The sequence below is a fragment of the Diachasmimorpha longicaudata genome, chromosome 13, assembly GCF_034640455.1.
Source record: "Diachasmimorpha longicaudata isolate KC_UGA_2023 chromosome 13, iyDiaLong2, whole genome shotgun sequence".
NCBI lineage: Eukaryota > Metazoa > Arthropoda > Insecta > Hymenoptera > Braconidae > Diachasmimorpha > Diachasmimorpha longicaudata.
Window position 1 is genome coordinate 4222169 of NC_087237.1, and position 27868 is coordinate 4250036.

The following is a 27868-nucleotide window of genomic DNA, read 5'->3' on the forward strand; positions in this document are numbered from 1 at the left end:
GTTTTCCCAGCGTTGGCAGTACTGCACTCCCCAGTTGTGTGTGCATTCATGGCGTCGCTGTGCGTGCTCCTTGTGTTTGGGGGTTTGGGCAGTGGCTTTCGGGTAATATTTCCGCGGTGATTCGGCATTCACGACGAAAAAGAGAAAAAAAGAGTGTACAAAAATAAAAAGTGAAGGTTTTGACGTAGTTTACATCGTGTACGCGGGTTATAGTTTAGCCGTTCGATTTCACATGGGAATTACATCTCATCAGTGACAACAAAAAGAATCTTAATTCCGTCATTAGTTCGGGTCCCGTGAATCTTGTGTAGTTATAATTTTTTGTTCCATTCAAGGAACAACAGTGTAAGGATAACATTTATCTCCGTTTATCATGGGAAACGTACACACTTGCGGTCCAAATGAGGCTCTTGTTGTATCAGGTACATTTATTTATTTGCTAACGACAAATTGTGCATGATTGTTTTTTTCTCAATGTTTGTTTATTTTGCGTCATGGATTTTTGAATTCCCTCGGTATTGACAATTGGTGCGCTGGGGAAGCGAGGGTACTGATAAGAGCGATGTCATAATTCGAGGTTATCATGGGAATTTCTCACCGGTATTCAGGGAAAAAGGGTTTCTGGGGGCTTTGCATTTTACTGCATGTGAATTTATAGACGAGCTGGTTGCTTTATATAACGTTGTTTTCTTTATCAGTATCACTATTTTCCTGCTGATGCATGACTTTTGGTGCTGATGAGTCATACAGCATTCCTACATTGATAAACTCGGTGTACGATGTGGATGGAATCATGAATAACATAGACCGTCCGGTAGTGATGTTTTCAGTGGTTAATTTTAAAATTTATTACACTTTCGGGAACATGGGGAGAGGGGATAATTGCGGGGTGTTATTGAGCCTTTAATAGTCTTTTCTATTAGGTCGGACTCTTTTTCGGGGTCACGTTAATTGTTTTCTGTAAATAGGGCCTTCGTAGTGCAGAGTCAATAACAGGAGATAATGCTGCGAAAAACCATATTTTTATTGAACCCATCATGTGACGATTAGAGCTTGTTGTTACAAATTGCATTACGTAACAGTAGTAAATATGGGAATAGAATTTTAATGACTCATATTCCGACTCTTATTTATTTATTTATTTATTTATTAGAATTAATGAGATTGAGGATGCACAGGTTGAACGAATGAGGAAAATAGTACATACTGTAGAGAAAATTCGTTTTAATAGTAATTATTCCGAGATCTTAGATAACGTAATTCCAATCATTGTTGGAGGAAAGATAGAAGACATATTGAGGAATTTATACAATATTAATGCCTAACGTTGCACTTAAATAATTAATATCAGTTTAATAGTTTGGACCAGAGCTATAGAATAGTTCAGAGGTTCCATTAATTTAATTTCCATGATTTTTTAATCAAATTATCGCCTTTTCCAAGTATGGAATTTGGATAACTCCAATTTTATTAATGCTTAATAATCCCAAAGCTTGAAAAAAAATTAAACAGAAGGTCATTAGAGTCATCGATTATTGTTCGATCTTATCAGGATTTTTTAATATCCGGCGTCATTGATGCATCAATGATTCTCAATCCTTCAATTCCATACTACAATAGATGAAGCTGTAGACGGTGTCATTTTAACAGTACCCACGTCATGATTGAAGGCAATTGTTACTTGTTTGATTGCGCAACACCAGTAATCATCAGTGTTGAATTGAAATGATTCACATTCAGGATTTTTCGGATCGTGTAGTTTAGTGATATATCGTTGAAAAGGTTTGAAGTTGAATAATCTTCTCGCTATTTTAGCAGAATCAACCAGAGTTTTCAGATCGATTGGATTGTCGATGAGATTGGGGTCAATTAAAGGGTCATGATCTACATTAGTTGACCTCCATTTAATGGTCTCTTACTCCGAGGAAGTTGCAGAGCGGGTCAAATTGCCCAATCATCTTGTATTGGCCCTTCATGGGCATATCTCGTACTAATTAAGGAAACTCCCTCATTAGTATTGGATGTAGGATAGGGTCTAGTTTCTTTGAACGTATATTGAAGTACAGCTCTTGGTTTTTCGACATTTTTTTGAATCGCAGTGATACTGATTGGATGTTATTGTTAGTTCAATATACGTATCATCAATTACACAGGTGATTTGTGCAGTTTTATTATCACATCTCATTTACAACTTTTTATTTGGGTTTATGTCTGCGATTTTAGAAAAATAAACAAATCGCAATGACGAATATTATTGATTTACCGGAGATTGCGCGTGACTGAAACTTAAATTCCAACATTTGGAGTTATTATATATCTAGGTATTTTCAAGTAGAATCAAACTGGACAACTATGGGTTGTGTTTGAGGGGTTGTTAACGTGTCCATGATTTTTTAATCATATCAGCACCTTTCTCGGCGATCATGTAAGTTGTAGCCGACAAATGGCCCACTGGTATTTCTGGCATGATTGAAGCATCGATTACCCTCAATCTTCCAACTCCATGAACTCGTAACTCAGGATCAACTACAGCTGAAGAGTCTCTTGTTGGGCCCATTTTTGCTGTCCCCATTTCATGATTAAAAGTAGTGGTGAGATGTCGAATGGCGCAACGCCAGTAATCATCAGAGGCAAATTCTAATGACTCACATCCAGGTATTTTGACATCATGGAGTTGACTGCCATATTTCTGAAAAGCCTCGGATTTTGATAATTCTATGGCGAGTTTAACTCCTTCAACCAGAATTTCCACATCGAGCGGATCATCTAAGAGATTAGGATCAATTATTGGCCGATCTTCGACATTTTTTGATCTCAATTTGATACGTCCTTTACTGTGAGCAAGTTGTACACCTGGCCAAATTGTCCAGGTATGCTGACCTACGATAGGTTTCCAAATTCTGTCATAAACTTCCTGCGTGAGACGTCGTGCTTTCGCAAAAGCTCCCTCGTTGTCACTGTTGAAAGTTCCTGGACGAAAAATTAATTCAAGATCTGGTCGAGCATCAATTGCATATTTTGTGCGAACGAATGCTACTCCCGCAGGACCTGTTGTAGAATATGGCCCAGTTCCATTAATAGCATATTGGAGTACAGCTCTTTGTGTGTGTATATTATCAGCAGTTAAGCCAACACTTTGGTTCACTAAGAATGTGAGACCAGCAAAAGCTACATGATCACAAACATTATATCCAACTTTAGAATCCTTTCGAACTTTGATTCCCAATTCCTCCAGGTGTTCTTTAGGTCCAATTCCAGAGAGCATTAGTATTTTTGGTGTGTTGATTGTGCCGGCTGACAATATGACCTCTTTGCTAGCATTAATTCTATATGATTGATTATTTTTTATAAACTCCACACCGTATGCATGATTATTGTCGTTAATTAATATTCTCGATACTGTTGCCTCCGTCACAATATCCAGATTTGGCCGACTTATTCGTAGATAAGCTTTTGATGCGCTACAGCGTGTACCATTCAACATTGTCAATTGACTGTCCGAAAATCCAACCTGTCGTTGTCCATTGTAATCGATAATGTTGTATCCTAGTTGTCTTCCTGCTTCTAAAAAGGCTCCTGTGAGAGGGGTGCGCCATGGAGCATTTTGCACATGAACATTTCCATCTTTACCGTGGTAGGATTCATCCACCGGTTCTGGGGAATCAGACAAATCATCATAATTTTTATCAATCGATTAATATGAATATGAGAATGTGTTACATACCGTTGAGATTCGCACGTTCGCTCTTCTTGAAATAGGGTAGAACTTCGTCATATGACCAACCATAATTACCCTGTGCTGCCCAAATATCAAAATCCAATTTATGTCCTCTCGAGTAAACCATGCCATTTATGGTAGTGGTACCACCTAATGATTTTCCTTTGGGTATGGGACATCGTCGATCTGATAGCCCTAGACATGCCTTTTTCTGAGGTTCAGAATTGTATCGCCAATCGTACTCGGAATTTATGAATGACAACATCGGTATTTGATTCAAAATTCCCTCCTGTTTACCGGCTTCTAGGAGTAGAATTCTCCAGTTTTGATTCTCTGATAGACGATTGGCTAGTGTTGAACCACCAGGACCGGCGCCAACGATAACGAAATCATAATCCGTGAATCTTGGTAATTGTTCGGTTTTAATTCCGTAAGTGTTGGTGAGACCGTAATCGGCGAGCAATCTTAGAATATGTATTGCTGCTGATGAATTTACTATCAGCAGTAGGGCAGCGAGAGTTCCAGCTAGGGTTCTCATCTTTTAGAAAATCAGTTGGAGATACAAAACCACTTGGTGACTTGGAATTTAGGAGAATCTCGGTTGTCTATAACTCGATCATCCCGGAATCTGATTAGTACGGATTTTGTATCATGTGATGAAATATATAGCTGTGGTGTAAAGAAATTATCGCGATATAATCAATTATCCAGGTGATCCTACGTTTATTTATTATCGCAATTTATTGTCATTTATTGTTCAAGCCTGTATTTGCTGTGTATTGAAAATAACGAATATCATTTTTGGATATGAATACATGGACAGCAAAGCTCGACAGAAATAACCCAACCGTTTGACAATCGCATTTAGTCTTAATTATTTGGGGGTAATTACGATAATGCTGGATAAAACTTTTCGACTGTTCAGTAAAAATAGTCCAATCGTTTGCGAAAATTTATCGACCTGTCAGGTATATTTTTCCAAATAGATCTTTCAGTTCCTCATTTTTATTTATGAGATAACAAATACAGTTAAGGTTTATTCGTCATTAGGAGGATAACTAGTTGATGTTGGATTTTTCAAGTAGACCATGTCCTTTTGATCATATCAGCACCTTTTTCACCGATCATGTAAATTGTTGCTGCTGAATGGCCCACTGGTACATCTGGCATTATTGATCCATCGATAACCCTCAGATTTTTTACTCCATACACTCTCAACTCAGGGTCAACGACAGCAGTGGGGTCGGTGGTAGGGCCCATCTTGGCAGTACCAACATGATGAAGGAAGGGAGCTGATAAATATTTAACTGCGCAATTCCAATAACTATCTGAGGCAAATACGAAGCTCTCACACCCTGGAATCTTGATATCATGTAGTTTACTGCCATAGTGTTGGAAGGCTTTGGTTTTAGATAGTTCTATGCAGATTTTAATAGCCTCAACGAGAATTTTCTGATCGTATGGATCGTCCAAGAAGTTGGGGTTGATTAGAGGATGATCATCAATATTTGTTGAATTGAGGATGATCCATCCTTTGCTACGAGGTAGTTGAACAACTGGTACGATCATCCAGGCATCTTGTCCCTCAATGGGCTCCCAAACCGTGTCATAATTGTTTTGACTAACGTAACGTGATTCACGGAGCCCTTCATCATTATCCGCGTGCAGTGCTGCGGCAAAAAACATTAATTCCACATCTGGTCTAGCATCAACTGCATATTTTGTACGGACAAATGCTCCTGCTTCGGCACCCGATGTAGAATGCGGCCCAGTTCCGTTTATCGCATATTTTATGGCAGCATCTGGGGTTCGTGTATTTTTAACAAGTAAACTTACGTTTTTGTTTATTAAAAATGTGAGTCCAAGGAAAGCTACATGATCGCAGAAATTAGATCCAACTTCAGCGTTCTTCACGACTTTAATTCCTAATTCGTTGAGCTGCTTTTTGGGCCCTATTCCGGATAGCATCAGTAATTGAGGTGTTTTGATCGTACCAGCAGACAAAATCACCTCTTTGCTGGCATTGATTCGATAGGTCACGTTGTTTTTTATAAACTGGACACCATAGGCACGATTGTCTTGGTCAATTAATACTTTTGTAACAGTTGCTTCCGGTACGATATCCAGGTTCAATCGATTTACTCGAAGATATGATCTTGAAGCACTGCAGCGTGAACCATTCAAAATTGTCAAATGAAAATAGGAGAATCCAACCTGGTGTCTACCATTGTAGTCTATAATGTCATATCCCAGTTCCTTTCCGGAATCTAGAAATGCGGTTGATAGTGGGGTGCGCCACGGTCCATTTTGCACATGCACATATCCATTCTTGCCGTGATAAGATTGATCCACTGGTTCTGAAGAAAAATAGAGCACATGTCAATGAACTGTTCTCTTAATTAAAAGTTCAACGTACCTTCAAGTCTAGCTCGTTCACTCTTCTTGAAATACGGTAGTATCTCATCGTAGGACCAACCATAATTTCCTTGCTTAGCCCAAACATCAAAATCAATTTTATTTCCTCTAGAGTAAACCATACCATTTATCGATGTTGAACCACCCAGTGATTTTCCCTGTGGATAGGAACCACGTCGATCTATCAACCCTAAGGCACCTTTTTTCTGAGGTACCGTAAGGTATTGCCAGTCGTATTCCGATTTTAAAAATGATACTGACGGAATTTGATGCAAAAGACCTTCGGGTTTACCAGCTTCCAATAGCAAAATCTTCCAATTTTTATTTTCTGATAGACGATTGGCTACTGGGGCACCACCAGGCCCAGAACCCACAATTATGAAATCATATTCATCGAATCTTGGTAATTTTTCGATTCTCATTCCATATGAGCCTGTTAGTCCATAATCAGCGAGGAGATTCAATATATATATTCCTGATGATGAATTTATCATCAACAGTAGTGGAATTAATATTTTTAATGTTGCTCTCATACTCGTAAAATTTTACACCTCGATAATAACACAAAAGGTTGAGTGCGATAGTGAATACTTGAAAAATAAATCTAATACTGCCTTATGGGATCGAATACGGATTGAACTTTACGTGACAGGTTATATAGATTCACTGGAAAGAGTTATCAGATCCATATGCACTCGATAAATTGTACAGGTGAATGTATGTATTTTTATCATCCCGCTTTATTTATAATTCGTTATTTAGGCTTGTGTCTGCAGTCCAGCGAAAAATAATATTCATCTACATTCGAAATTCACTTTTTTACTTAAAATTCCATAATCGAATGAAACTAGCTGTTTCGAGGAGATTATTAGCTTTCATTTTGAACTAATGAACATATCGGTAACTAGAAGCTATAATTGAAGGTCCTATATAATTAGATTACAAATAATCACACAAAAATCATCGAAGAGTAGGAAATTTGATTGATTATGGGGGAGGGAATAGTTTACGCGGAATTTGTCAAGTACACCATGTCCTTTTGATCATATCAGCACCTTTTTCTGCGATCATGTAAATTGTTGCGGCTAAATGACCCACTGGAACATCTGGCATTAGAGATCCATCGATAACCCTCAAACCTTTGACTCCATATACTCTCAACTCAGGGTCGACGACAGCTGTAGGGTCTGTGGATGGGCCCATTTTAGCTGTGCCGACTGGATGAAGGAGGGGAATTGTTAAATGTTTACCTACACATTGCCAGTAATCGTCCGACGCAAAATCTAAATTCTCACATCCAGGAATTTTTATATCATGTAGAGTACTCCCGTATTGTTGAAAAGCTTTAGCTTGGGATATTGCTATTGAGGCTTTAACTCCTTCTACAAGGATATTCCTGCTGATGAATTTATCATCAGCAATAGGGGAATCAATATTCGTAATGTTGCTCACATTGTCATGAAGTTTTACACTCTTAAAAAAAATTAATATGAGAAATTGAACACTTGGAAAGTGAGTCTAAGATTCACTCGTGAAATCGAATACGCATTATACTGTTCTTGACGAGTTATATAGACTCCACGTGAAAAAATTATCAAATCGGTGTGGATTTAAAAAATTACACAAGTGATTGAAGGTACATCATCGTATTTTATTTATCATTCATTGTTTGGACTCGTGTCTCAGATTCTGCAAATATAATATTTATTTATTATATTTACACTTGAAATTTACGACTTTATCGACAATGTAATTGCATCCTGTACCGCCAGATAATGAGTACACATTGTTGTTGTTCCTCAGCGGATCGTACACTCATCCGTTCGATAAAATTCCGAGTTTTAATCATGGATGGAGTGACGCCGATAATAGCAATTAGAAATTATATCTCAGGGTACTATATGGATATATTTGTCGATTATGTATTTTTATTTATTGGATTACAATGAGAAATTAGAATTTGATAGTGTTTGCTACGTTGACCATGTACGTTTGATCATATCAGCACCTTTTTCGGCGATCATGTAAATTGTTGCCATCAGATGACCCACTGGTTCCTCCGGCATTATAGAAGCATCGATAACTCTCAAACCTTTTATTCCATAAACCCTCAATTCAGGATCAACGACAGCAGTGGGATCTGTGGATGGTCCCATTTTGGCAGTACCAACTTCATGAAGATAGGGAATTGTTAAATATTTAACTGCGCACTGCCAGTAATCATCGGAGTTAAATTCCAAATTTTCACATCCAGGAATTTTGATTTCATGTAGTCTAGTGCCATATCGTTGGAACGCTTTGGATTTCGATATTGCTATTGACTGTTTAATACCTTCTACAAGAATTTTTAGGTCGATTGGATCGTCTAGTAAGTTGGGATTGATTAAGGGATGATCATCGATATTAGTTGAGTTAAGTCGAATCCGTCCTTTGCTTTGAGACAGCTGTAGTACGGGCATGATCGTCCAGGCATCTTGGCCTTCGAGGGGCTTCCAAACTTTGTCATAAATTTCTTGGGTAACACGACGAACAATACGAAAACCTTTATCATTGTCCACGTGCATTGCTGCTGGTATAAAAAATAATTCCATATCTGGTCGGGCGTCCAGTGCATATTTTGAGCGAGTGAATGCCAGTGCTTCTGTACCGGATGTAGATTGGGGACCAGTTCCATTGACAACATATTGTTGAGCAAATTCTGGGCCCTGGATATTTTTAATATTCAAACTGACAGTGTCGTTTATCAAAAATGTGAGACCAACAAATGCCACATGGTCACATAGATTGTATCCAACTCTAGCATCCTTGATAGCTTTGATTCCCAATTCATTCAGATGTTCTTTAGGTCCAACTCCAGATAACATTAATAGTTTGGGTGTGCTGATTGCACCAGCTGATAGAATAACTTCTTTCTTAGCATTAATTCGATATGTCTTGTTGTTTTTTGTAAACTGGACACCGTACGCACGATTGAATTTGTCAATCAATACTTTTGTTACTGTTGCTTCTGGCACGATATCTAAGTTCAATCGATTTACACGAAGATATGCCCGCGAAGAACTCCATCGCGAACCATTGAACATTGTTAAATGGGTATAGGAAAATCCAATTTGCCTTTTTCCATTGTAGTCTATGACATCGTAACCGAGTTCTTTCGCGGAATCAACGAAAGCTGTTGCCAGGGGAGTACGCCATCGTGCATTCTGCACGTGTACGTATCCCCTTGTGCCGCGATAAGCTTTGTCCACGGGCTCTAAAGAAAAATACATAAATAAATGAATCGCCCTGTTGAAAAAAAAAATTTCTCAGAACTTCAGGAAAAATAGGGTTGCAATTTGTGGTAAAAATGCGTCTGGTGAATAGTATGAAAATTTAATATGATAAACATTTCTGAAAAAATGACTAACAGGATTTTGATGTCTAACTTTTTATTGTGCACATACCTTGAAGTCTAACTCGTTCACTCTTCTTGAAATAGGGCAGTATCTCATCATAGGACCAACCATAATTACCTTCTTTAGCCCAAAGGTCAAAATCAATTTTATGTCCTCTCGAGTAAACCATACCATTGATGGAAGTCGAACCACCCAGTGATTTTCCCTGTGTATATGCACCCCGACGATCTATCAATCCTAAACAGGCTTTTTCTTGTGGCTCACTAACGTATTGCCAGTCGTACTCTGATCTTGCAAAACGAACTGACGGTATTTGATGTAAAATTCCTTCTGGTTTACCAGCTTCCAAAATCAAAACTTTCCAATTTCTATTTTCTGATAAGCGATTGGCCACTGGGGCACCACCAGGCCCAGAACCGACGATGATGAAATCATAGTCATCAAATCTTGGTAATTTTTCTATTCTCATTCCATAAGGACCTGTCAGTCCATAATCAGCGAGAAGATTCAATATATATATTCCTGCTGATGAATTTACCATCAGCAGTAATGGAATTAATATTCGTATTGTTATTCTCATCATCGCGAAAGTTTACAGATTTTGACTAGGATATTGACTACTTAAAAATTGAGGATAGTATTCACTGGTGGAAACGAATATGAATTTTCTTTTGTGTGACGAATTATATAGATTCAGTGTGAAAAAGTTATCTGATTGATATGCATTCAATACATTACACAGGTGATGGAATTGATTGTCATCATAACGCTTTATTTATAATTTGTTATTTAAGCTTACGTCTGGAGTCCGGTGCCAATAATATTTATTTATCACTTTTGCGTTTACTCGTCATTAGAGTTTACGATTAACGGCGCTATACGGACAGACTTTTCAATCGTACATTTTTATTCATTTTATTATAAATTACCGTACAATTATCATCGGAAAATGCGACATACATCTGCCTATTATTGATCATGTAATAAATAATAGTTGCTACTGTATTAAGCAGACCATGTTTGTTTGATCATATCAGCACCTTTTTCGGCGATCATGTAAATTGTTGCTGTCAAATGACCGACTGGTACCTCGGGCATTATCGAAGCATCGATAACCCTCAGACCTTTTACCCCATATACTCTCAATTCAGGATCAACGACGGCAGTAGAATCTGTAGATGGTCCCATTTTAGCAGTACCGACTTCATGAAGGAAGGGAATCGTTAAATATTTTGTTGCACAATACCAGTAATCATCCGTGTTAAATTCGAAATTTTCACATCCAGGAATTTTGAGTTCATGTAGTCTAGTATCGTATCGTTGAAAAGCTTTAGATTTGGATACCGTTATTGAATGTTTAATACCTTCTACAAGAATCTTCCAGTCGATTGGATCGTCCAGTAAGTTGGGATTAATTAAGGGATGATCCTCAATATTAGTTGACTTAAGTTCAATGCGACCTTTACTTCGAGCAAGCTGAAGAGCTACTATGATCGTCCAGGTGTCTTGGCCCTCAAGGGGCTTCCAAACTGCATTATAAATTTCTGACTTCAAACGTCGTGTAAATAGAAGACCTACACCATTCATCCGTTGCAGTCCAGTTGGGAAAAAAAATAATTCAAGATCCGGTCTGGCATCAATTGCATATTTTGAGCGGATGAATGCGAGTGCTTCAGCACCAGATGAAGACTGGGGACCAGTTCCATTGACAGCATATTGTATGGCAGCTTCTGGGGTCTGTGTAGTTCTTGTTGTTAAACTGACGGTATCATTTATCACAAATGTGAGACCAGTGAAAGCCACGTGATCACATAAATTGTGTCCAACTGAAGCGTTCTTGACGACTTTGATTCCTAGGTCGGTGAGATGTTGTTCAGGTCCAACTCCGGATAGCATCAATAGTTTAGGTGTACTGATTGCCCCAGCTGATAGGATCACCTCTTTACTAGCATTAATTCGGTACGTCATGTTGTTTTTTATAAATTCTACAGCATAGGCTCGATTAGATTTGTCAATCAACACTTTTGTCACTGTTGCTTCTGGTACGATATCCAAGTTCAGTCGATTTACACGAAGATATGCCCTTGAAGCACTGCATCTCGAGCCGTTCATAATTGTTAAATGGGTGTAGGAGAATCCAACTTGTCTTTTTCCATTGTAATCGATGACATCATAGCCTAGTTCCTTCGCGGAATTCACGAAAGCTGTCGCGAGAGGGGTTCGCCAGGGTCCATTCTCCACGTGTACATATCCCTCCTTGCCATGATAATATTCATCCACTGGTTCTGAAAGTCAATGGGATATTATTTAATTTTTCAATAATCATTTCCTGAAGTTCTGGGAGAACTTCAACAGGATTTATTCGCAGGAAAATTGTCATGTACCTGCCAGTTTAGCTCGTTCACTCTTCTTGAAATACGGCAGTATTTCATCATATGACCAGCCATAATTCCCTCGTTCAGCCCAAATGTCAAAATCAATTTTATTCCCTCTAGAGTAAACCAAGCCATTTATGGAACTCGAACCACCCACTGATTTTCCCTGGGTGTAAGCACCACGTCGATCTGTCAACCCTAAACAGGCATTTTCTTGGGGTACGGTAATGTACTGCCAGTCGTACTCTGATGAAATAAAAGAAACGGTTGGTAATTGGTGCAGAAGTCCTTCGGGTTTACCAGCTTCTAAAAGTAACACTCGCCAATTTTTATTTTCTGTCAGGCGATTGGCTACAGTAGCACCACCAGGCCCAGACCCGACAATGATAAAATCATATTCATTGAATCTTGGTAATCTTTCAATTCTCATTCCATAAGAACCTCCGAAACCATAATTGGCCAATAGTTTCAAAATATGCAGTCCTGCTGATGAATTTATCATCAAGAGTAATGGAATTAATATTTTCACTGATATCCACATCCCTGTGAAGTTTATGTTCCTGTTGTTGACCAGTAAAAGTCGATATCGAATAGGTAAAAATTAAGACCAACTGTCGGATGTGAAATCGATTGTGAATTCTTCTTTGCGTGACGAGTTATATATATTTAGGCTGGGGGATTATCAGATCGATATGCATTTAATAAATTACACAAGTGAATATATTATCATCATCGCAGTTTATTTATAGTCCATTATTTAAACTTATGTCTGCAGTACCGTAAAAATAATATTTAGCAATATTTATTTACATTTGAAATTCAGTTGTTTATTTATAGTACATTCTCCATGAGTAGGTCGTTGTTCCTCGTTGCTGTTGCTCATTAGTAAACAGAATGACGATAGGATAACTCCATTATCATGTTAGTAACACATGTCTTTCGTCCATGTTTGCTTGATCATATCAGCTGCCTTCTCTCCAATCATGTAAATTCCTGCATTGATATGACCCACTGGTATCGTTGGCATTATTGATGCGTCGACAACTCGCAATTTTTGAATACCATATACTCGTAGTTCAGGATCGACAACGGCTGATGGATCATAAGCAGGTCCCATTTTTGCTGTCCCAATCTCATGATCCATCAAAGCAGGTAGATGACGAATAGCACAACGCCAATAATCATCAGATGCAAAAGGATATTTACAACATCCTGGAATTGGAATATCGTGGAGTCTGCTGCCATATCTTTGGAAAGATTCTGATTGAGATATTTCGATGGCCATTTTGATACCTTCGAGAATAATCTCGATATCGTATGGATCGTCAAGGAGGTTTGCCTCGAGAATAGGGGCATCAAATGGATCTGTAGATCTCAATTTAATCCTCCCATGACTTCTCGGTGCTTGGACTATTGGCCAGATTGACCAGCCGTCGATATTTTCAATTGGTTTGTAGACAGCATTGTACAAGTCATCAGTTATACCGAGACCCTTACGAATTGCGACATCATTATCTGAATGGAGTGATCCACCTATGAAGAGCAGTTCAATGTCAGGGCGCGCATCAGTTGCATATCTGGTTTGGCGAAATGCCAGAGCCTCAGCTCCACCTGGAACAGTTAGTGGGCCTGATCTATCCAAAATATACGACCACATCTGATCCTTTGTTAGGACATTTTTCTCTAGTAAACTGACACTCTGGTTCACCAGAAATGTCAAGCCAAGGAATCCAATGTGCTCGTAGAGATTATAACCAACTTTTGCGTCCTCGATGACATTGATTCCGAGTTCTTGGAGATGTTCCTTAGGACCAATTCCAGATAACATGAGAAGTTTAGGGGTATTGATTGTTCCAGCGGATAAAATTACCTCCTTTCTTGCAACAATGTTGTAACTGATATTGTTTATCACGACTTTCACCCCATATGCACATTTTTTACTGTCGATTAATACTTTAGTCACCAATGCCCCGGTGACAATGTCCAAATTGGGTCGATTGAGGGTGAGATATGCTTTTGAGGCACTACATCTGGCTCCTCGATCCATGTTCAATTGAAGGTAGGAGTAACCGAGCTGTTCTGGTCCATTGTAATCAAGAACAGAATATCCCATTTGTCTTCCACTCTCCAGGAATGATGTTGAAAGGGGGGTGTGATAGGGAGCATATTCAACGTGCAAATTGCCGTCTGTACCATGATAAGACACATTATAGTAATCTGAAACATATTTGGTGATTCAATCACTCGGATTAATTATCATAATTGCGATATTAACTTACCCGAAATATGAATTTTTTCACTCTTCTTGAAATACGGTAGTACTTCCTCGTAAGACCATCCAGGATTGCCCAGGGCAGCCCAGTAATCGTAGTCGAGTCTGTTCCCTCTTGTGTGAATCATGTAATTGATGGTACTCGATCCTCCCAAGGATTTTCCTCTTGGCCATGGACAGGCTTGATTCTCCATACCTAGACATACATTTTCCTGGGGCTCCAGCTTGTACCCCCAGTTGTAATCAGTATGCTGAAAGTAACTGACAACCACTGGCAGTTGATTGAAAATTCCCTCGGGTTTTCCAGCTTCCAGAAGAAGAATTTTCCAATTGGGATTCTCAGATAATCTATTGGATAATGTCGAGCCACCAGAACCAGAGCCAACAATTATGAAATCGTATTCAGATTGGGGAAGTGGTACTGTACGAATTAGTCGGCTCTCCCAGAGCCCGTAGCTCGCCAGTAAGTCTAGGATTTGAGTGCTCGATGATGATTCAAGTAGTAGTAATAGGGGAATGATGAGTTTTATTTTTCCATCCATTTTCGTTAATGAATAGATTTATTCATCAGTTGGGGTGTCCTCGATGTTTCTGTTGTGTACAAGGAATTACTGAATATGGTGCGGGTTATCGACCCGGGGGAAACTCAAGGGCCTCCACTTAGTAATGATAGCGGGTTCTTTAGAAGGGGCTGAAATAGACAGGGGACACGTAAAGTTGACGTCGGTAGGGAGGAGGTGTTTATATGATTTAAAAAATTGAAATAAAGTGATGTGGCTATTGGATTAATTTTTTTTAAAGATGTTTGCCACTGATCCTTTTCGTTCGAGGGTATTCAAGAAGAAATAATGTACTAGATATTTTATATTATAAAATTATGATAGACAAATTTTATGTAAAAAAATGAAAGGGAAGAAAATTTGTTCGCTTCAAAAAAGATTCTCTTCAATACTTTCGAAGGAAAATAATCGATGAAAAATGTTGTCCAGCGACTTACCAGAGAATTTCAAACAAATATTCACCAATCGATCAACGTCTAACTCACGAAATCACTCAGCTACTTCTGGATCTCAGAATATCACTGACACTTGCCTCGGTTATGCGATTCATTGGTATTCATGAATCCTCGGGGTGAGTCTCAAATGCGTATTGACTTGAATAAAACTCATCCTTATTCAAGCTGGTTAGTGGAGTAGGGGGTCATTACACGGGCGTGGACCGGTTTTTAAATTTTTTGAGTTCCGCAGCTCTCAGCAAAAGCGAAAAGGGTGTTAACCCCGAATAAAACAAGTACAAATAAACCCACGTGTGATAAATAATCAATAAATATTGGAAAAGACTTTATTTATAGCTGGGAGACAATAGAAAAATTACTCATGCTGATCGTCTCTGCAGAAACCCCATAAATAAAACATGACAAGCAAATGGAAAAAAATAAAAATGTAACTTTATTCATTGAAAATGAATTAACAACATCAGTCAGTAAAAATGAGCAAATATTAAATGAAAAATAAAAATCATTGAGCCTTTTCCCAATCTTCTTTGATCATGTCAGCCCCCTTTTCTCCGATCATGAAAATACCAGCATTTATATGACCAACTGGCATCGTTGGCATCACAGAAGCATCAATAACTCTCAATCCCTGAATACCATGAACCCTCAGTCTCGCGTCCACAACTGCAGTCGTGTCAGTAGACGGTCCCATTTTTGCAGTTCCAATCTCGTGATTCATCATAGATGGCAAATGCCTAATACCACATCTCCAATAATCATCAGAGCCAAATTGGAAAGCTTGACAGCCGGGTATTTTAATTCCATGCAGTTGAGCTCCATATTTTTGAAATGGAGGTGTTGAAACAATTTTAATTGCATGTTTGATACCTTCCAAGATGATCTCCACATCAGCCGGATGTTCGAAAAAATGGGCTTGAATAATTGGATCGTCCAAGGGATTTTTCGATTTCAGTAAAATTCGTCCGTGACTCCGGGGATTTTGTGTGATTGGCCAGATGGAAAATGCATCCTTTCCTTCGATTGGTTTGAAAACTGTGTTGTACACCTCGTCAGATACACCGTAGCCTTTTCTGACAGCAAGCCCATTATCAGAGTGCAGTGATCCTCCGTTAAAGAGTAATTCAACATCAGGACGTGAATCAATCGCGTATTTAGTTTGTATAAAAGCTAATGCCTCAGCACCACCTGGTGTTGAGAAGGGACCCGACCTGTGAAGGGCGTAATCCATTATGTAACGTGGTGCCACTAGCTGATTCTGCAAAAAACTGACACTCTGGTTGACCATGAATGTCAGCCCCAAGAAGCCAATGTGCTCGAGGAGGTTGTGACCAACTGGAAGATCCTTCTGGACCTTGATACCCATTTCTTCTAGGTGATTCTTGGGTCCGATGCCCGAGAGCATCAGCAGCTTGGCCGAATCTATGGTTCCCGCTGACAATATCACTTCTCTACTTGCACGCACCTGTTGGGTGGCTCCATTCTTGATGAATTCCACTCCCAGAACACGTTTCTGATCGTTGAGGAGAACTTTTGTTACTCTTGCGTCGGTGACAATGTCCAGGTTGGATCGTTTTATCCGTAAATATGCTCTAGAAGCACTACATCTTGAACCCTTGTCCATATTCAGTTGAAGATAGGAGTATCCAATTTGGTGGGGTCCATTGTAGTCAAGTACTTCGTATCCCAAGTGTTGTCCTGCTTTTAGAAATGATGCTGCTAATTTTGTGTGGTAAGGGGCATGCTCCACCGAGAGGGGCCCCTCCTCACCGTGAAAAGACTTGTTGTAAACTCCTGAAATTTAGCAGACAATTGTCCATGAACATTTAGGATTATTCCATATAATTGAATCATTCATGAGCGAAATTACGCACCTGGTACCCGGAACTTCTCGCTTTTTTTAAAGTACGGCAAGACTTCCTCATACGACCACCCATCATTTCCAAGCTCCGACCAATGATCATAATCGAATCGATTACCTCTTGTGTGAATCATATAATTCAGGGTACTTGTACCACCTAATGATTTACCTCGGGGCCAAGTGCAACGACGATTCTTCATACCCAGGCATGCATTTTTTTGCTCTTCAACTCTGTATCCCCAGTTGTAATCAGTTTGCTGAAAGTTACTCACTAATATTGGTATCTGATTGAGTATACCTTCCGGTTTGCCAGCCTCCAACAGTAAAATTTTCCATTTACGATTTTCAGAGAGACGATTTGTTATCACTGAACCACCCGAGCCAGCCCCAATTATTATAAAATCATATTCGGCACGAGTTGGTATTGCCACTGTGTGAATATCAAAACTGTTTCTGAATCCATAGCTCGAGAAGAGTTGAAACATATTCGCTCCTAATGATGGCTCTATGATAATGAGGGAGAAGATAGCTGTTGCATACAGCAACTCCATTTTCCTGGAATTAATAATACCGGATATTTATCGGCGACAATCATTTCATACAATCTTGCGGAAATAATTTTATTCCAGCTAATTACTGCTTACGTTGGATAAATAATTTTTCAATTATTGGAGGACGTAGTTATTAGCATTGGATACGCAGGAATGTTATACCCAGTTTTCAATTTTCGACGGGAGTCGAGATAAGGAATGGCGAAAAATACTTTCTCTTTTTCTTGATCATTCGAGAGGATATGGTCATGCAGATTATCCTAGTATTTGAATACATGAAGTATTGACTGATTTCATTTGTTCTCCAGTAACAATATTTCCAATCTAAATTGCGTAATATCGTGGGGGAAAATAGAAAACGTTTAATAAAGATTACGTAAGTAATTTACATTTCGTTTCATGAAAATTTCAGGACGAAAAAAAATCACAGTTCGGTTACATTATTTTTTTTGTGTTTTTACGTGAAATTTTTCAAGAGTATTTTGCATAATAATTACGTTCTAATGAATCGATTCTATTCATTCTATGTCTGGGTGTAAATAGAGGCTCTATTCTTACCTCGAAATTGACTAAAGAAGTGGTTACAGAGAAGTTGACTAGGCTCAATTGAATGATAATATCTCATTCGAGGAATGAGAAAAGTTTTAAATGATGAGGCCTCTAGAAAAGCCGGTATTGAACTGGAGACACAGCTATTCTCGCTGTGGTTAAGAGGTCCACTGAGAGAAATGCGCTTTCTCAAGATGCTCACGTAATATATAACCAGACAGGTAACGTTTATCCAATCGAGTGCGTACATCCCTTCTTACTCTGAGTGGTGAAAAGATGACCACATGGGTATATTAAAATGACGATTAGGTGGTTAATAACATAGACTTTATGTTAATTTATTTGATTTATCATTGGTCATCTTCGTTTGTTGCATTGTCTATTTATGCAGATTGAGTAGCTTGATTTGAATTCATCTGATAATAATCGGGGATGCGTGTGGAATGAAATGAAATTAATTGTCAACATTGTTATATTTTATTTTTAATGTAGCAAGAGCTTACTGCTTATTGTCAAATATACTCAGTAAATAATTTTTTTTTTATTTTTCTGATTACAGGTATGTGGGATATCTTATGATGTGATTGGATAAATTGATGGGTGAATCTAGGTATTTATGAATTTTTATATTATGTCACAATGGTCAGTGTTAATATACGGAGACTGCACCTGACATTTTCAGGGATCCTTTAGCGTTGGATATCCCCAATCTTCCTTCACCATGTCCGATAATTTTTCGCCGATCATAAATGTCGGAATATTCGTGTGACCTGATATAATTTCAGGCATTATTGACGTGTCGGCGACTCTCAGACCTTTGATACCGTGTACCTGCAAAAAACAAATCAAAAAATTAGTTTACAATGATAATAAATTGGGTTGTCCTTAGTGGAATATTAGAAATATTTTGTACAACAACTCAATAGTCCATTCGCCTGCAAAAATTGATGAACGTGAATACATACTTCTTTTATGAAGTAATGTCTATTGATAAAATCTACGTGAAAGTTGACCAATTTTTTATTGATCATTTTACGTAAAAGGTTTATCGGTTCGTATAACTTTTTAATGCATCGTAAATGAACATAATGTCAACGTACCCTGAGTCTCTCATCAACAACTGCAGTTAAATCCCCTTGTGGCCCCATCTTACAAGTCCCCGAATAATGATAAATAGTCATCGTAATACTTTTGGTCACACATTCCCAATAATCGTCGCTATCATCTTCAAATACCTCACACGTTTTCAATTTTGCCGAGGATAATCTTGTACCGAATTTCTGCATTGCCTTTGTTCGACTAATCCTCAGGGTTTCCCGGATGCCCTTAATGAGAATTCTAACGTCCTCTTTATCGCTCATATAGTTGGCTATGATTTTCGGTTTACTTTTTATATCAGAACTACGGAGGAGAATTTTTCCACGGCTCTTTGGTCTCAGTAACATTGGAAATACCATCCAAGAATAGGTATTCTCCAGTGCTGCATATGTCTCATTCCAAATTCCCTCATCGAGTCCTAGATCATGTCGAAATGCACTGACAGTAATGAAGGAAGATCCCACAAATAGTAGTTCCACATTTGGATAGGCATTATGATCATTCGGCTTGTCAACATCAATGAATGCTAAAGCTTCGCAAGCACCTGGTGCAGTTAGTGGTCCTTTTCTTTGGAAAAAAAAATCCCTTATGTAAGGATTAGCTGGATTAGCAATATCATTGAGAGCATAGGACACTGGTTCATCAATTTCAAAAAGTAGTCCACCATATGCTATGTGATCCATCAAATTTTCACCCACTGGAAGATCAACTATTGTCTTTATATTCATATCTCGGAGATGATCACTGGGGCCTATTCCTGATAGCATCAGTATTTGTGGACTTCCTATTGTACCCGCACTCAGTATCACCTCCTTCTCAGCAAAAACACGATATCTTTTGTTACCCTTGATATACTCCACCCCAATCGCTTTTTTTCCACTCTCATCAAATATCACTTTTCTAACTAATGTATTTTTCGTCACAATTAAATTCTTCCTTGAACTCGCTGGATGAAGATAAGCAGTGCTACTGCTTATTCTCATACCATTTTTCGTTGTCGTTTGAAGATATGAAAATCCAACGGGCTCATCACCGCTATTGTAATCGATAATTTTATAACCAAGTTCGATCCCAGCATTCAGAAAAGCTGAAGCCAATGGTGTGTGAAATGGTGGATGCTCGATGGAAACTGGACCATCATTATTGTGCACTCTATCATTAGATTTGTATTCAGGTATGTTCATGGTTTCTAGTCTCTTGAAGTAAGGTAGCACATCATTCCACGACCAGCCCTTATTTCCCAGTGCTTCCCATCGATCGTAATCCTGTGGAAATCCTCTTGTTGCGATCATGTAGTTCAAGACACTACTACCACCCATCACTTTACCCCTCGGCCAATTACATTGTTTATCAGTCATTGCTGTGCAGTAGCTGCTGGATGGTTCAGTCTTGTACTTCCAGTTGATGTCATCACTGAATTGAAGGTAATGGGCAAGAATGGGTATGTCCATGACAAGATTTTCACCTCTTCCTGCTTCAATGAGAAGCACACGAACATCAGATATTTCAGTGAGTCGTGATGCTATTGTTGAACCAGCTGTACCAGCACCAACAACGATGAAATCAAATTTTTCACCATTTTTTGGAGTTTTGTCGGACGGCTCTGAGAACATAAATTTCTCACCCTCCTGAGCAAATTGAGCTGCACCAGCTGTTGCACCGAGCATATTTACGAGAGCATTATCGAACAATCGTTTTCCGTATAAATTTTTATATGTTTCTCTCGCTTGGGTAGCGATAACACTAAACAGTAACAACAATATTCTCATGTTGTTGCGTGTCAAACGTTCAAACGAAACAATTTGAAAAAAAAAACTCATCAGTGTATTTATACTCCATTGCATAATTGTAATCATTTGTATCGAAGGCAGGGAGGATTGTGCCAAAGGTGTAACTGACAATGTTCAACCAATCGCGTGTGCTCATTGTCAGTCTCATTCTCATTCTGGTGCCTTGATATTCAATATCGACGTGCAAACGATTAAGTCACTAGGTATTGCGCCCGATGTCACTGTATATATCCTTCTTCATTGGTCCCTCCTCCAATCGCAAAATGACCTCCAATGAAAATTAAATAATTTCGAGAATCAAGGCTCCCAGGTCGTCAGTGAAAATGCAATTTACTGAGATGATAATTTGCAAAAAGATGAAGAATCGAAAAAAACAAATCGTTTATTGTTCTTCCTACGGTTGCTTCTATTGTTCTCTCACTTGTCATGAGCTGTCTTCAGTTCTTGTTACTCATGATTGCATCTTTTATCTATTTACGTAATTATTCTGCTGTCGCATTCATTCGTGATTGGAATAGCGAAGGTATTCCGGGCAAAACACAATGGGAATTTCAATTTCAGGTAGTTTTCACTGGAAGGAAACAATCGTTGTTACATGGGTCTTTCTACAATTGCGTTATTTTCAGGAAAAGTGAAAAATACGTACGTGTGAAGGTCAGTGGGGAATTGTAGATTGATTTTTCGCGATTGGAAATTTTAATGTCTATAATTTTGGATTTGTTGCACCGGAAATTTATGGAAAGAAATCTATAGGAATATCGCTTTGCAATAATATTTAAAATTTACCATTAAGTGTTCCAAGATTCCCTGAACAAAGCATCAGGGTAATGAACATGTTATGCATGTTATAGATACTTCCGTAATGATAGATTATTCAATTGATATTAATCATTAGGCTTTTTTGATTAAAAATGAAGACAATAACGAAGGGAGTTTGAACTCTCCTGTCATGATTTTATGACGTCCACTGAATTGGAAAATAACTTTGTTTTTTCCATCTCCTGATGAGCAGCAATTTTTTACAGCTGTTCGTTTGTTATTGATTAATTTATTCATTTAAAAGGAGTATCTTTTTCCCAAAGAAAAATTTTCTCGCAGTAAAAACCCTCACGTTGGGTTATTTTTCAATTTTTTTCTCATCCGGGTCATCCAGACGATCTCAAGTAATTATAGAATTTTCTTTAGCCATCAAATTAAAAGGCTCCCTTCCCATGAATCGAAACCAGTCGCCATCCACTAATGAAATACCAGAATGAATCTCCACTTGAACCCTTCTTAACAAGGGTTGTTAACCTTCATAATTGGAGACACGATCTCCATATTGAACCCTCCATGCAGACCAGACTAGGTTTTGCTCGTCTGCTGCTTTATCGATTTCCAGGAAATTGTAGAATAGTTCCACCATACAATTTGCCGAGACCTATAGCGATGAAACTCCATACTTTTTTCCCCGATTTACTCGTGCGATAAATTTGAGTGAACATGAACTGAGCTGGGATGGAGTTTACTCGAGGGAAAAAGGTTTTAACTATTGTATGGCCTCCACACATATTTCACAGTGAATGATAATGAAGGACGGATGGGGTTAAAATATTTAGAAACAGTAACAAATTTTTATTTTTATGTACAAAACGTATAAGTATAAAAATTATGTGATTTATGTGTCATTGGTTTATTCAATATTGCATTTTCTGCAATTTTTTGATCGACTTTGATTGCTCTAGAATGACAATATGTGGCTTCATGGCACGGAAACTTTTTTTTCTAATTTTTCATATAGTCATTAATAATGATGTTTTTCTAAGCTCGAGGGTCGTTTACTTTTTGTTTAGCGTAAGAAGAGTAAACGGGCGGTACAAATTTCCGTGTTGATTGTGAGTCTGGAAAAACACTTTTCATCGGACCGTTACGCTTAGATAAATTTGCATTGAAATTCACACATGAAAAAATTTAATTAAAAAAACCCTAGTACTCCGAGAAATTCTGTGGAATCCTGACCGCAGTTGATAAGACAATAGTTTCATTGACGAATTACAATAGGTCACATAAAAATTGTATAACATACCCTATGACTGTTAACACTAATCATTCATTTCAAACGCTCGGAAACATACAAAAATTCATTCACAATAGTCTTTTGATTTTCAAAATAATAGCAATGCTATCTACGCTGAGCGTTCAGCCAGTCCTCCTTGATGAGATCCGCCCCCTTCTCCCCAATCATAATAACTGGCGCATTCGTATTTCCACTGCATATAGTGGGCATTATAGACGCATCTATTACTCGAAGCCCCCTGATACCGTAAACCCTCAATCTGTCATCCACCACCGCCTCAGGATCAGTAGGTGGTCCCATTTTGGCTGTACCCACTGGATGATAAATAGTCATCGTAATGTGACGAATGTGACACTCCCAGTAGGCATCAGACCCAAATTTGAGATGTCTACATCCAGGAATTTTCAGACGATGGAGTCTCGAACCAAATTGCTTGAAGACTCTGGCCTCGCTGACTCTGATTGCTATTTTAGCTCCTTCAACGAGCTTCGCAATATCTTCAGGCTCAGCAAAGTAATTGGCATTGACAATGGGACTCTGAAATGGATTTGAACTTTTCAGTCGTACAGTACCTCTCGATTTGGGCCTCAGTAGAAGTGGCATTAGTGTCCAAGCATCTTTATTGGTAATTGGCCTGAAGACAGCATCATAGAGTTCATCAGTGAGACCAAGAATTTTTCTCACTTGTACACCAGCATCGGAACTGAGAGATGCTGGCGCCATGTGGAGCTGAATATCTGGATACATATCCGATGAATTTGCATATTTAGTATTGACAAAAGCATAACCCTCGACACCACCGAGTGTTGTCATTGGTCCTCTACCATTGGCCACATAATTCATTGTAACTGGTGCTGCTTGAAAGCGATCTTGCACAATAGCAACTGGTTTATCAACTAAAAATGTCAATCCAGCCATTCCCACATGATCCTGCAAATTATTACCAACTGGTGCGTCCTTGATAACCGGTATACCAATATGACGAAGGTGATCCCTGGGGCCAATGCCCGATAGCATTAATAATTGTGGACTATTAATAGCACCAGCTGATACTATCACCTCCTTTCGTGCTCTCACAATTTGCTTTCTACCATCACGATAGTACTCCACACCAATAGCTCTTCGTGTTATTGGCTCTATCAGAATTTTTGTAACATGTGCATTCATTGCTGTATGAAAATTATCCCGCAGTCTTACTGGTCTTAAAAAAGCTTTGGCTGTTGAACATCTACCACCTCGACGTATCGTACCCTGAGCAATCATGAAGCCGGTCTGATGTTCACCATTGATATCACGATTCTCGTATCCCAATTCACTTCCAGCTTGTACAAATGCAACGACTAGAGGTGTCCTCCAGGGTGACTCCTGAACGGTTAGATAACCACCTGTACTGTGATAAGGACTATTTTGGAGATATGGATTTCTGTTATCCTCAGATTTTTTGAAATAGTACAATGCCTGATTGTATCCCCATCCGGAATTTCCTAGTGCTTCCCAGTGATCGTAGTCTCGTTTATTGCCACGAACGTAGAGCATGTAATTAAGAGTACTTGAACCACCAAGAACTTTACCTCTTGGCCAATTACACATACCATTTTTCATTCCAAGGCATGATTTACCAGTTGGCTCGGTTTTGTATTTCCAATCGAGTTTTGTCAATTGGAGATATGCTGCCAAGGACGGTACATCTGTTATCTCATTTTCATCAGGACCCGCCTCCAACAGCAGTACTTTCCACTCTGGTATCTCTGATAGTCGACTAGCAACAACTGCACCTGCTGAACCACCACCGATAATAACAAAATCATACTCAGGATTGAGGGTGCGACGATCAATGGGCCGACTCTCAGGATCAAGGAGATCGTATCGATAATATGATAGACCGGCAATGAGTAATGGAACCAGCCACAAACTTGTCCCAACAAGTCCAATAGCACCTTTCAATGCTGTCGCCACAACAACTGCACTTAACACCATTTTTACGTGAACTATCTATTCCTATTTTATTTTTTTACTTTAGCCACTATCCTTGAACTTGATTGACTCTAATTGACATCTCAGGCGGTCTCGTTTCGATTTTCTCGAGTCCCCGCCCGTCTGTGTTTCGTTGATTCATCGTATGCCGGAAGTTACGAATTATCCATTTCGTTCATTTCACCTGAAAAAATGAGAAAGAGTTGCGTTTTACTGCTCTTTCAAGTGGATTTAAATTTTTTTTTTGTGTTTCTATGCTCATGCATAGACCCCGTCGTGGGGTACCTACGATCGAAAAAAAAAAATAAGCGACGCAAAAACAGATGGGTGATCTCATAACGGGGAAAGGTGAAAGTATTTCAGGACAACTAAAACCTCGCCAACCGCTGTATCTCGGCTTCTCACCACCGAAAGTCACGGTTACGTTGGAATTTCTCAATCGATCGAGGTTATCCTATTAATAACGCTAACAATATTGTTGCTTTCGGTATATTAGCATGAGAGGTAATTCGATCAGATGGGGATCCAGGGACGGTTAATGGGGTCAGAAGCGTTGGGTTAAGTGCCTTGTGGTGAACAACGAAATTCGAATAAAAGTGAAAACTCAGAGTGATTCAGCCATAGCAGGATATTTAGATAAAATTTCGTGACATTTTCAGTTGTATTGGTACTGTCGTTTTTTTTTTTTTGGGTCGAGACTTTCAACAAATGTGACAAGAGTTACTTCATTTTTTCACATGTTCAATTCAATTACCACTTTTAATTATGTGAATTGTCAATAGATTCTTTTCCCGCGCAAACTTTAGTTGAAAGTCACTGCTAGTAAATTATAAAACATTTGTGGTTGTCATGAACAGGTTGTTACAAAGGCTCGTTCACTTCCTCGTACATCATACAATTCCGATGACGGTCGAGAAATTTATATGGGGCCCATTAAAAAAAACATTTCTAAGAAAGTGAATAAATAAACAGGAGTCATTGTGTCTTGGGGATTTGCACTAATTTATTCGGACATTCCGAAAATTGGCCGTAATTTCCACAAGAATTATGATACTTTTTTTGCGACATTTACAACTCAATTTTCACTTGAAGTATTACAATTCCCAATTGCCAATAGATTTTTTTTCCCCCTGAGGAAGTAAATAATTGAAAGTCACTGTCAGTAGATCATAAAAAAATTTATAGTTGCGGCAAACAGGTGGTTACTATCTCGGTCTCTTTCTCTAAAATCGATTTGAAATGATTTTAAACTTGATATGACATCTACAGAAAAGAATTTGAAAGGAAAAAATTTGATATTGTCTTCTAAAGACGATTGTCTTCATCCAGATTGATGTTCTCTGATAGTTCCAAAGATTACCCACAATTTTAACGACAGTTACATGATTTTTTTTACATTATTTATAATTGTCCTTTCGAAAATATCTAAAATCCCCTCTCAGTGACTGAACAAAAATTTTCAATTCTCATAAGCAGGTTGTTACCATCTCCTTCCCTTCCTTCTCCATCACACAATACCAAAGGCGATTTAGAAATTTACATGTCGCCCAGAGCAAAAAAAACTTTCCAAAGAAAGAGATTGAGTAAACAAGAATTGTCTTGTGAAAAGAAGTTATTTCCGCAGACAGCAAAATCGTTACACGTTATACACTAGTTCCTCCTTTTTTTTCCTGAGTATATACTATAAACCCACTGACGACTTTTCAACGAAAGAAAGAGTGTACGGTAGAGATGGGAGTTTAGTTATCCGTACAACACGCACAGGTACAAATAAAATGCGGAAATCATCTCTGTCCATTTCCTCTGTCGGCTCATTAGATCAACTCTCCCAGACAAGTTATCTCTTCTAGAAACATTGTGATGTATTCATCCGATACTTTGCACTTCCCTTTTGGATGATTTAACACATTAACACCTTTACCATCACAATTACCTGTCATTATCCCTCGTGACGCTTTTCTTCCTCCAGTATTTCCTTGGAATTCGACAAATTGCATCTATTCTCGTCAGGAAATGGCGATCATCTCCGCATGGTAATGGTTTTCTAGAAAGTAATGATGTTATACCATTGAGAAAAATCATTATTGGATAATACGAAACTTATGACGTTGGCCCATTTGCTCGATGATAATTATCGATCCGAACGGCCTTGCCATCAACGAGAATAAAAAAAAAAATCGAAAGTTTCTCATCGTACGCACACATTCCACACGACCTGAATTGAAAATATTTTCAGTATTATATAACATCCATGAGTTGACTGATGTTTATGGATCCTCTAAGTGAAAGAAAATGCCAGACTCATTGTACTCTCTCAATACTATTTAATGTGATATTGCACAACTAGAAAAGATGCTCCAAAGTGTCCTGAACGTACCTGAAAAACTCGGTAAATACTTCAACCGTTGACTGACTTTTATGGTTGATAATTCACTGATGAATATCACTTGTTACTAAACTTTGACAGCACTTCAACAGCTTCTGATTTGAAATAGTTAATAAATAATCACAGCACTCTGATAATTCCAAGATCCTTCAGTTCATTCACTTAATATCAATAAGTGGCTCAAGCACGTACAGCAGTTGCCAAAGTCAAGTCTAAGACTGTGACGGTAACAGGTGGTGCACCTGATAATAGTATCCCCTACACGAAAAATTAAACCATAGAGGCAGAGTTGAATTTAGCGTCTTTCCCGAAGACTCTCTGCATTGGTAGTGAAAGTGGTCTCTTCCTGTACAAAGCCACCAGTGCCTACCAGGTAGTCCATGCCTCTTGCCCACTCTCTTTCTATCCTGGAGTCA

General features: G+C 38.6%; 7 protein-coding genes and 1 pseudogene across 10 annotated transcripts in view; 1 reads left to right on the plus strand and 7 right to left on the minus strand.

Moving 5' to 3' along the window:
- Positions 1-34: 34 nt before the first annotated feature.
- Flo2 (Flotillin 2) overlaps positions 35-27868 on the plus strand; it is a 72834-nt gene continuing 45000 nt past the window's right edge. Inside the window, exon 1 of the mRNA XM_064132324.1 lies at positions 35-422. Within this exon, the coding sequence (XP_063988394.1) occupies positions 374-422 (49 nt within the window). The 5' untranslated portion in view covers positions 35-373. The remainder of the gene's footprint in view (positions 423-27868) is intronic.
- Positions 2146-4334, minus strand: LOC135168285 (glucose dehydrogenase [FAD, quinone]-like). The gene is made up of 2 exons (XM_064132316.1): positions 3725-4334; positions 2146-3654 (listed from the first exon to the last, which is right to left on the minus strand). Exons 1-2 carry the CDS (start codon positions 4254-4256, stop codon positions 2375-2377), a joined length of 1812 nt encoding a protein of 603 aa, XP_063988386.1. The 5' UTR covers positions 4257-4334; the 3' UTR covers positions 2146-2374.
- Positions 4526-7017, minus strand: LOC135168286 (glucose dehydrogenase [FAD, quinone]-like). The gene is made up of 2 exons (XM_064132317.1): positions 6135-7017; positions 4526-6075 (listed from the first exon to the last, which is right to left on the minus strand). Exons 1-2 carry the CDS (start codon positions 6664-6666, stop codon positions 4796-4798), a joined length of 1812 nt encoding a protein of 603 aa, XP_063988387.1. The 5' UTR covers positions 6667-7017; the 3' UTR covers positions 4526-4795.
- LOC135168283 (glucose dehydrogenase [FAD, quinone]-like) lies at positions 7764-10196 on the minus strand. The gene is made up of 2 exons (XM_064132311.1): positions 9577-10196; positions 7764-9386 (listed from the first exon to the last, which is right to left on the minus strand). Exons 1-2 carry the CDS (start codon positions 10109-10111, stop codon positions 8107-8109), a joined length of 1815 nt encoding a protein of 604 aa, XP_063988381.1. The 5' UTR covers positions 10112-10196; the 3' UTR covers positions 7764-8106.
- Positions 10341-12549, minus strand: LOC135168287 (glucose dehydrogenase [FAD, quinone]-like). Its single transcript, XM_064132318.1, has 2 exons — positions 11913-12549; positions 10341-11813 (listed from the first exon to the last, which is right to left on the minus strand). Exons 1-2 carry the CDS (start codon positions 12442-12444, stop codon positions 10534-10536), a joined length of 1812 nt encoding a protein of 603 aa, XP_063988388.1. The 5' UTR covers positions 12445-12549; the 3' UTR covers positions 10341-10533.
- LOC135168280 (glucose dehydrogenase [FAD, quinone]-like) lies at positions 12821-15279 on the minus strand. Of its 2 annotated transcripts, none has more exons than XM_064132306.1 (3): positions 15173-15279; positions 14183-14866; positions 12821-14120 (listed from the first exon to the last, which is right to left on the minus strand). In XM_064132306.1, the coding sequence occupies exons 2-3, from the start codon at positions 14715-14717 to the stop codon at positions 12826-12828; spliced, it is 1830 nt and encodes a 609-aa protein (XP_063988376.1). In that variant the 5' UTR covers positions 14718-14866; positions 15173-15279; the 3' UTR covers positions 12821-12825. The 2 variants fall into 2 exon arrangements, with proteins under 2 accessions (XP_063988376.1, XP_063988377.1); XM_064132307.1 differs by having other exon boundaries at positions 14183-14766; positions 15173-15207.
- LOC135168281 (glucose dehydrogenase [FAD, quinone]-like) lies at positions 15601-18950 on the minus strand. Of its 3 annotated transcripts, none has more exons than XM_064132309.1 (3): positions 18818-18950; positions 17062-17603; positions 15601-16981 (listed from the first exon to the last, which is right to left on the minus strand). In XM_064132309.1, the coding sequence occupies exons 2-3, from the start codon at positions 17597-17599 to the stop codon at positions 15693-15695; spliced, it is 1827 nt and encodes a 608-aa protein (XP_063988379.1). In that variant the 5' UTR covers positions 17600-17603; positions 18818-18950; the 3' UTR covers positions 15601-15692. The 3 variants fall into 3 exon arrangements, with proteins under 3 accessions (XP_063988379.1, XP_063988378.1, XP_063988380.1); XM_064132308.1 differs by lacking the exon at positions 18818-18950 and adding an exon at positions 18158-18408; XM_064132310.1 differs by lacking the exon at positions 18818-18950 and having other exon boundaries at positions 17062-17279; positions 17347-17525.
- LOC135168299 (uncharacterized) lies at positions 18827-27764 on the minus strand (annotated as a pseudogene).

Coding starts and splice junctions, on each gene's coding strand:
- LOC135168285 (XM_064132316.1), bottom strand. CDS start 4,256: ATGAGAACCCTAGCTGGAACTCTCGCTGCCCTACTGCTGATAGTAAAT. Junction 3,655..3,724: donor CGAACGTGCGAATCTCAACG/GTATGTAACACA, acceptor CTGATTCCCCAG/AACCGGTGGATGAATCCTAC.
- LOC135168283 (XM_064132311.1), bottom strand. CDS start 10,111: ATGATGAGAATAACAATACGAATATTAATTCCATTACTGCTGATGGTA. Junction 9,387..9,576: donor TGAACGAGTTAGACTTCAAG/GTATGTGCACAA, acceptor ATTTTTCTTTAG/AGCCCGTGGACAAAGCTTAT.
- LOC135168286 (XM_064132317.1), bottom strand. CDS start 6,666: ATGAGAGCAACATTAAAAATATTAATTCCACTACTGTTGATGATAAAT. Junction 6,076..6,134: donor TGAACGAGCTAGACTTGAAG/GTACGTTGAACT, acceptor ATTTTTCTTCAG/AACCAGTGGATCAATCTTAT.
- LOC135168287 (XM_064132318.1), bottom strand. CDS start 12,444: ATGTGGATATCAGTGAAAATATTAATTCCATTACTCTTGATGATAAAT. Junction 11,814..11,912: donor TGAACGAGCTAAACTGGCAG/GTACATGACAAT, acceptor ATTGACTTTCAG/AACCAGTGGATGAATATTAT.
- LOC135168280 (XM_064132306.1), bottom strand. CDS start 14,717: ATGGATGGAAAAATAAAACTCATCATTCCCCTATTACTACTACTTGAA. Junction 14,121..14,182: donor TGAAAAAATTCATATTTCGG/GTAAGTTAATAT, acceptor AATATGTTTCAG/ATTACTATAATGTGTCTTAT.
- LOC135168281 (XM_064132309.1), bottom strand. CDS start 17,599: ATGGAGTTGCTGTATGCAACAGCTATCTTCTCCCTCATTATCATAGAG. Junction 16,982..17,061: donor CGAGAAGTTCCGGGTACCAG/GTGCGTAATTTC, acceptor GCTAAATTTCAG/GAGTTTACAACAAGTCTTTT.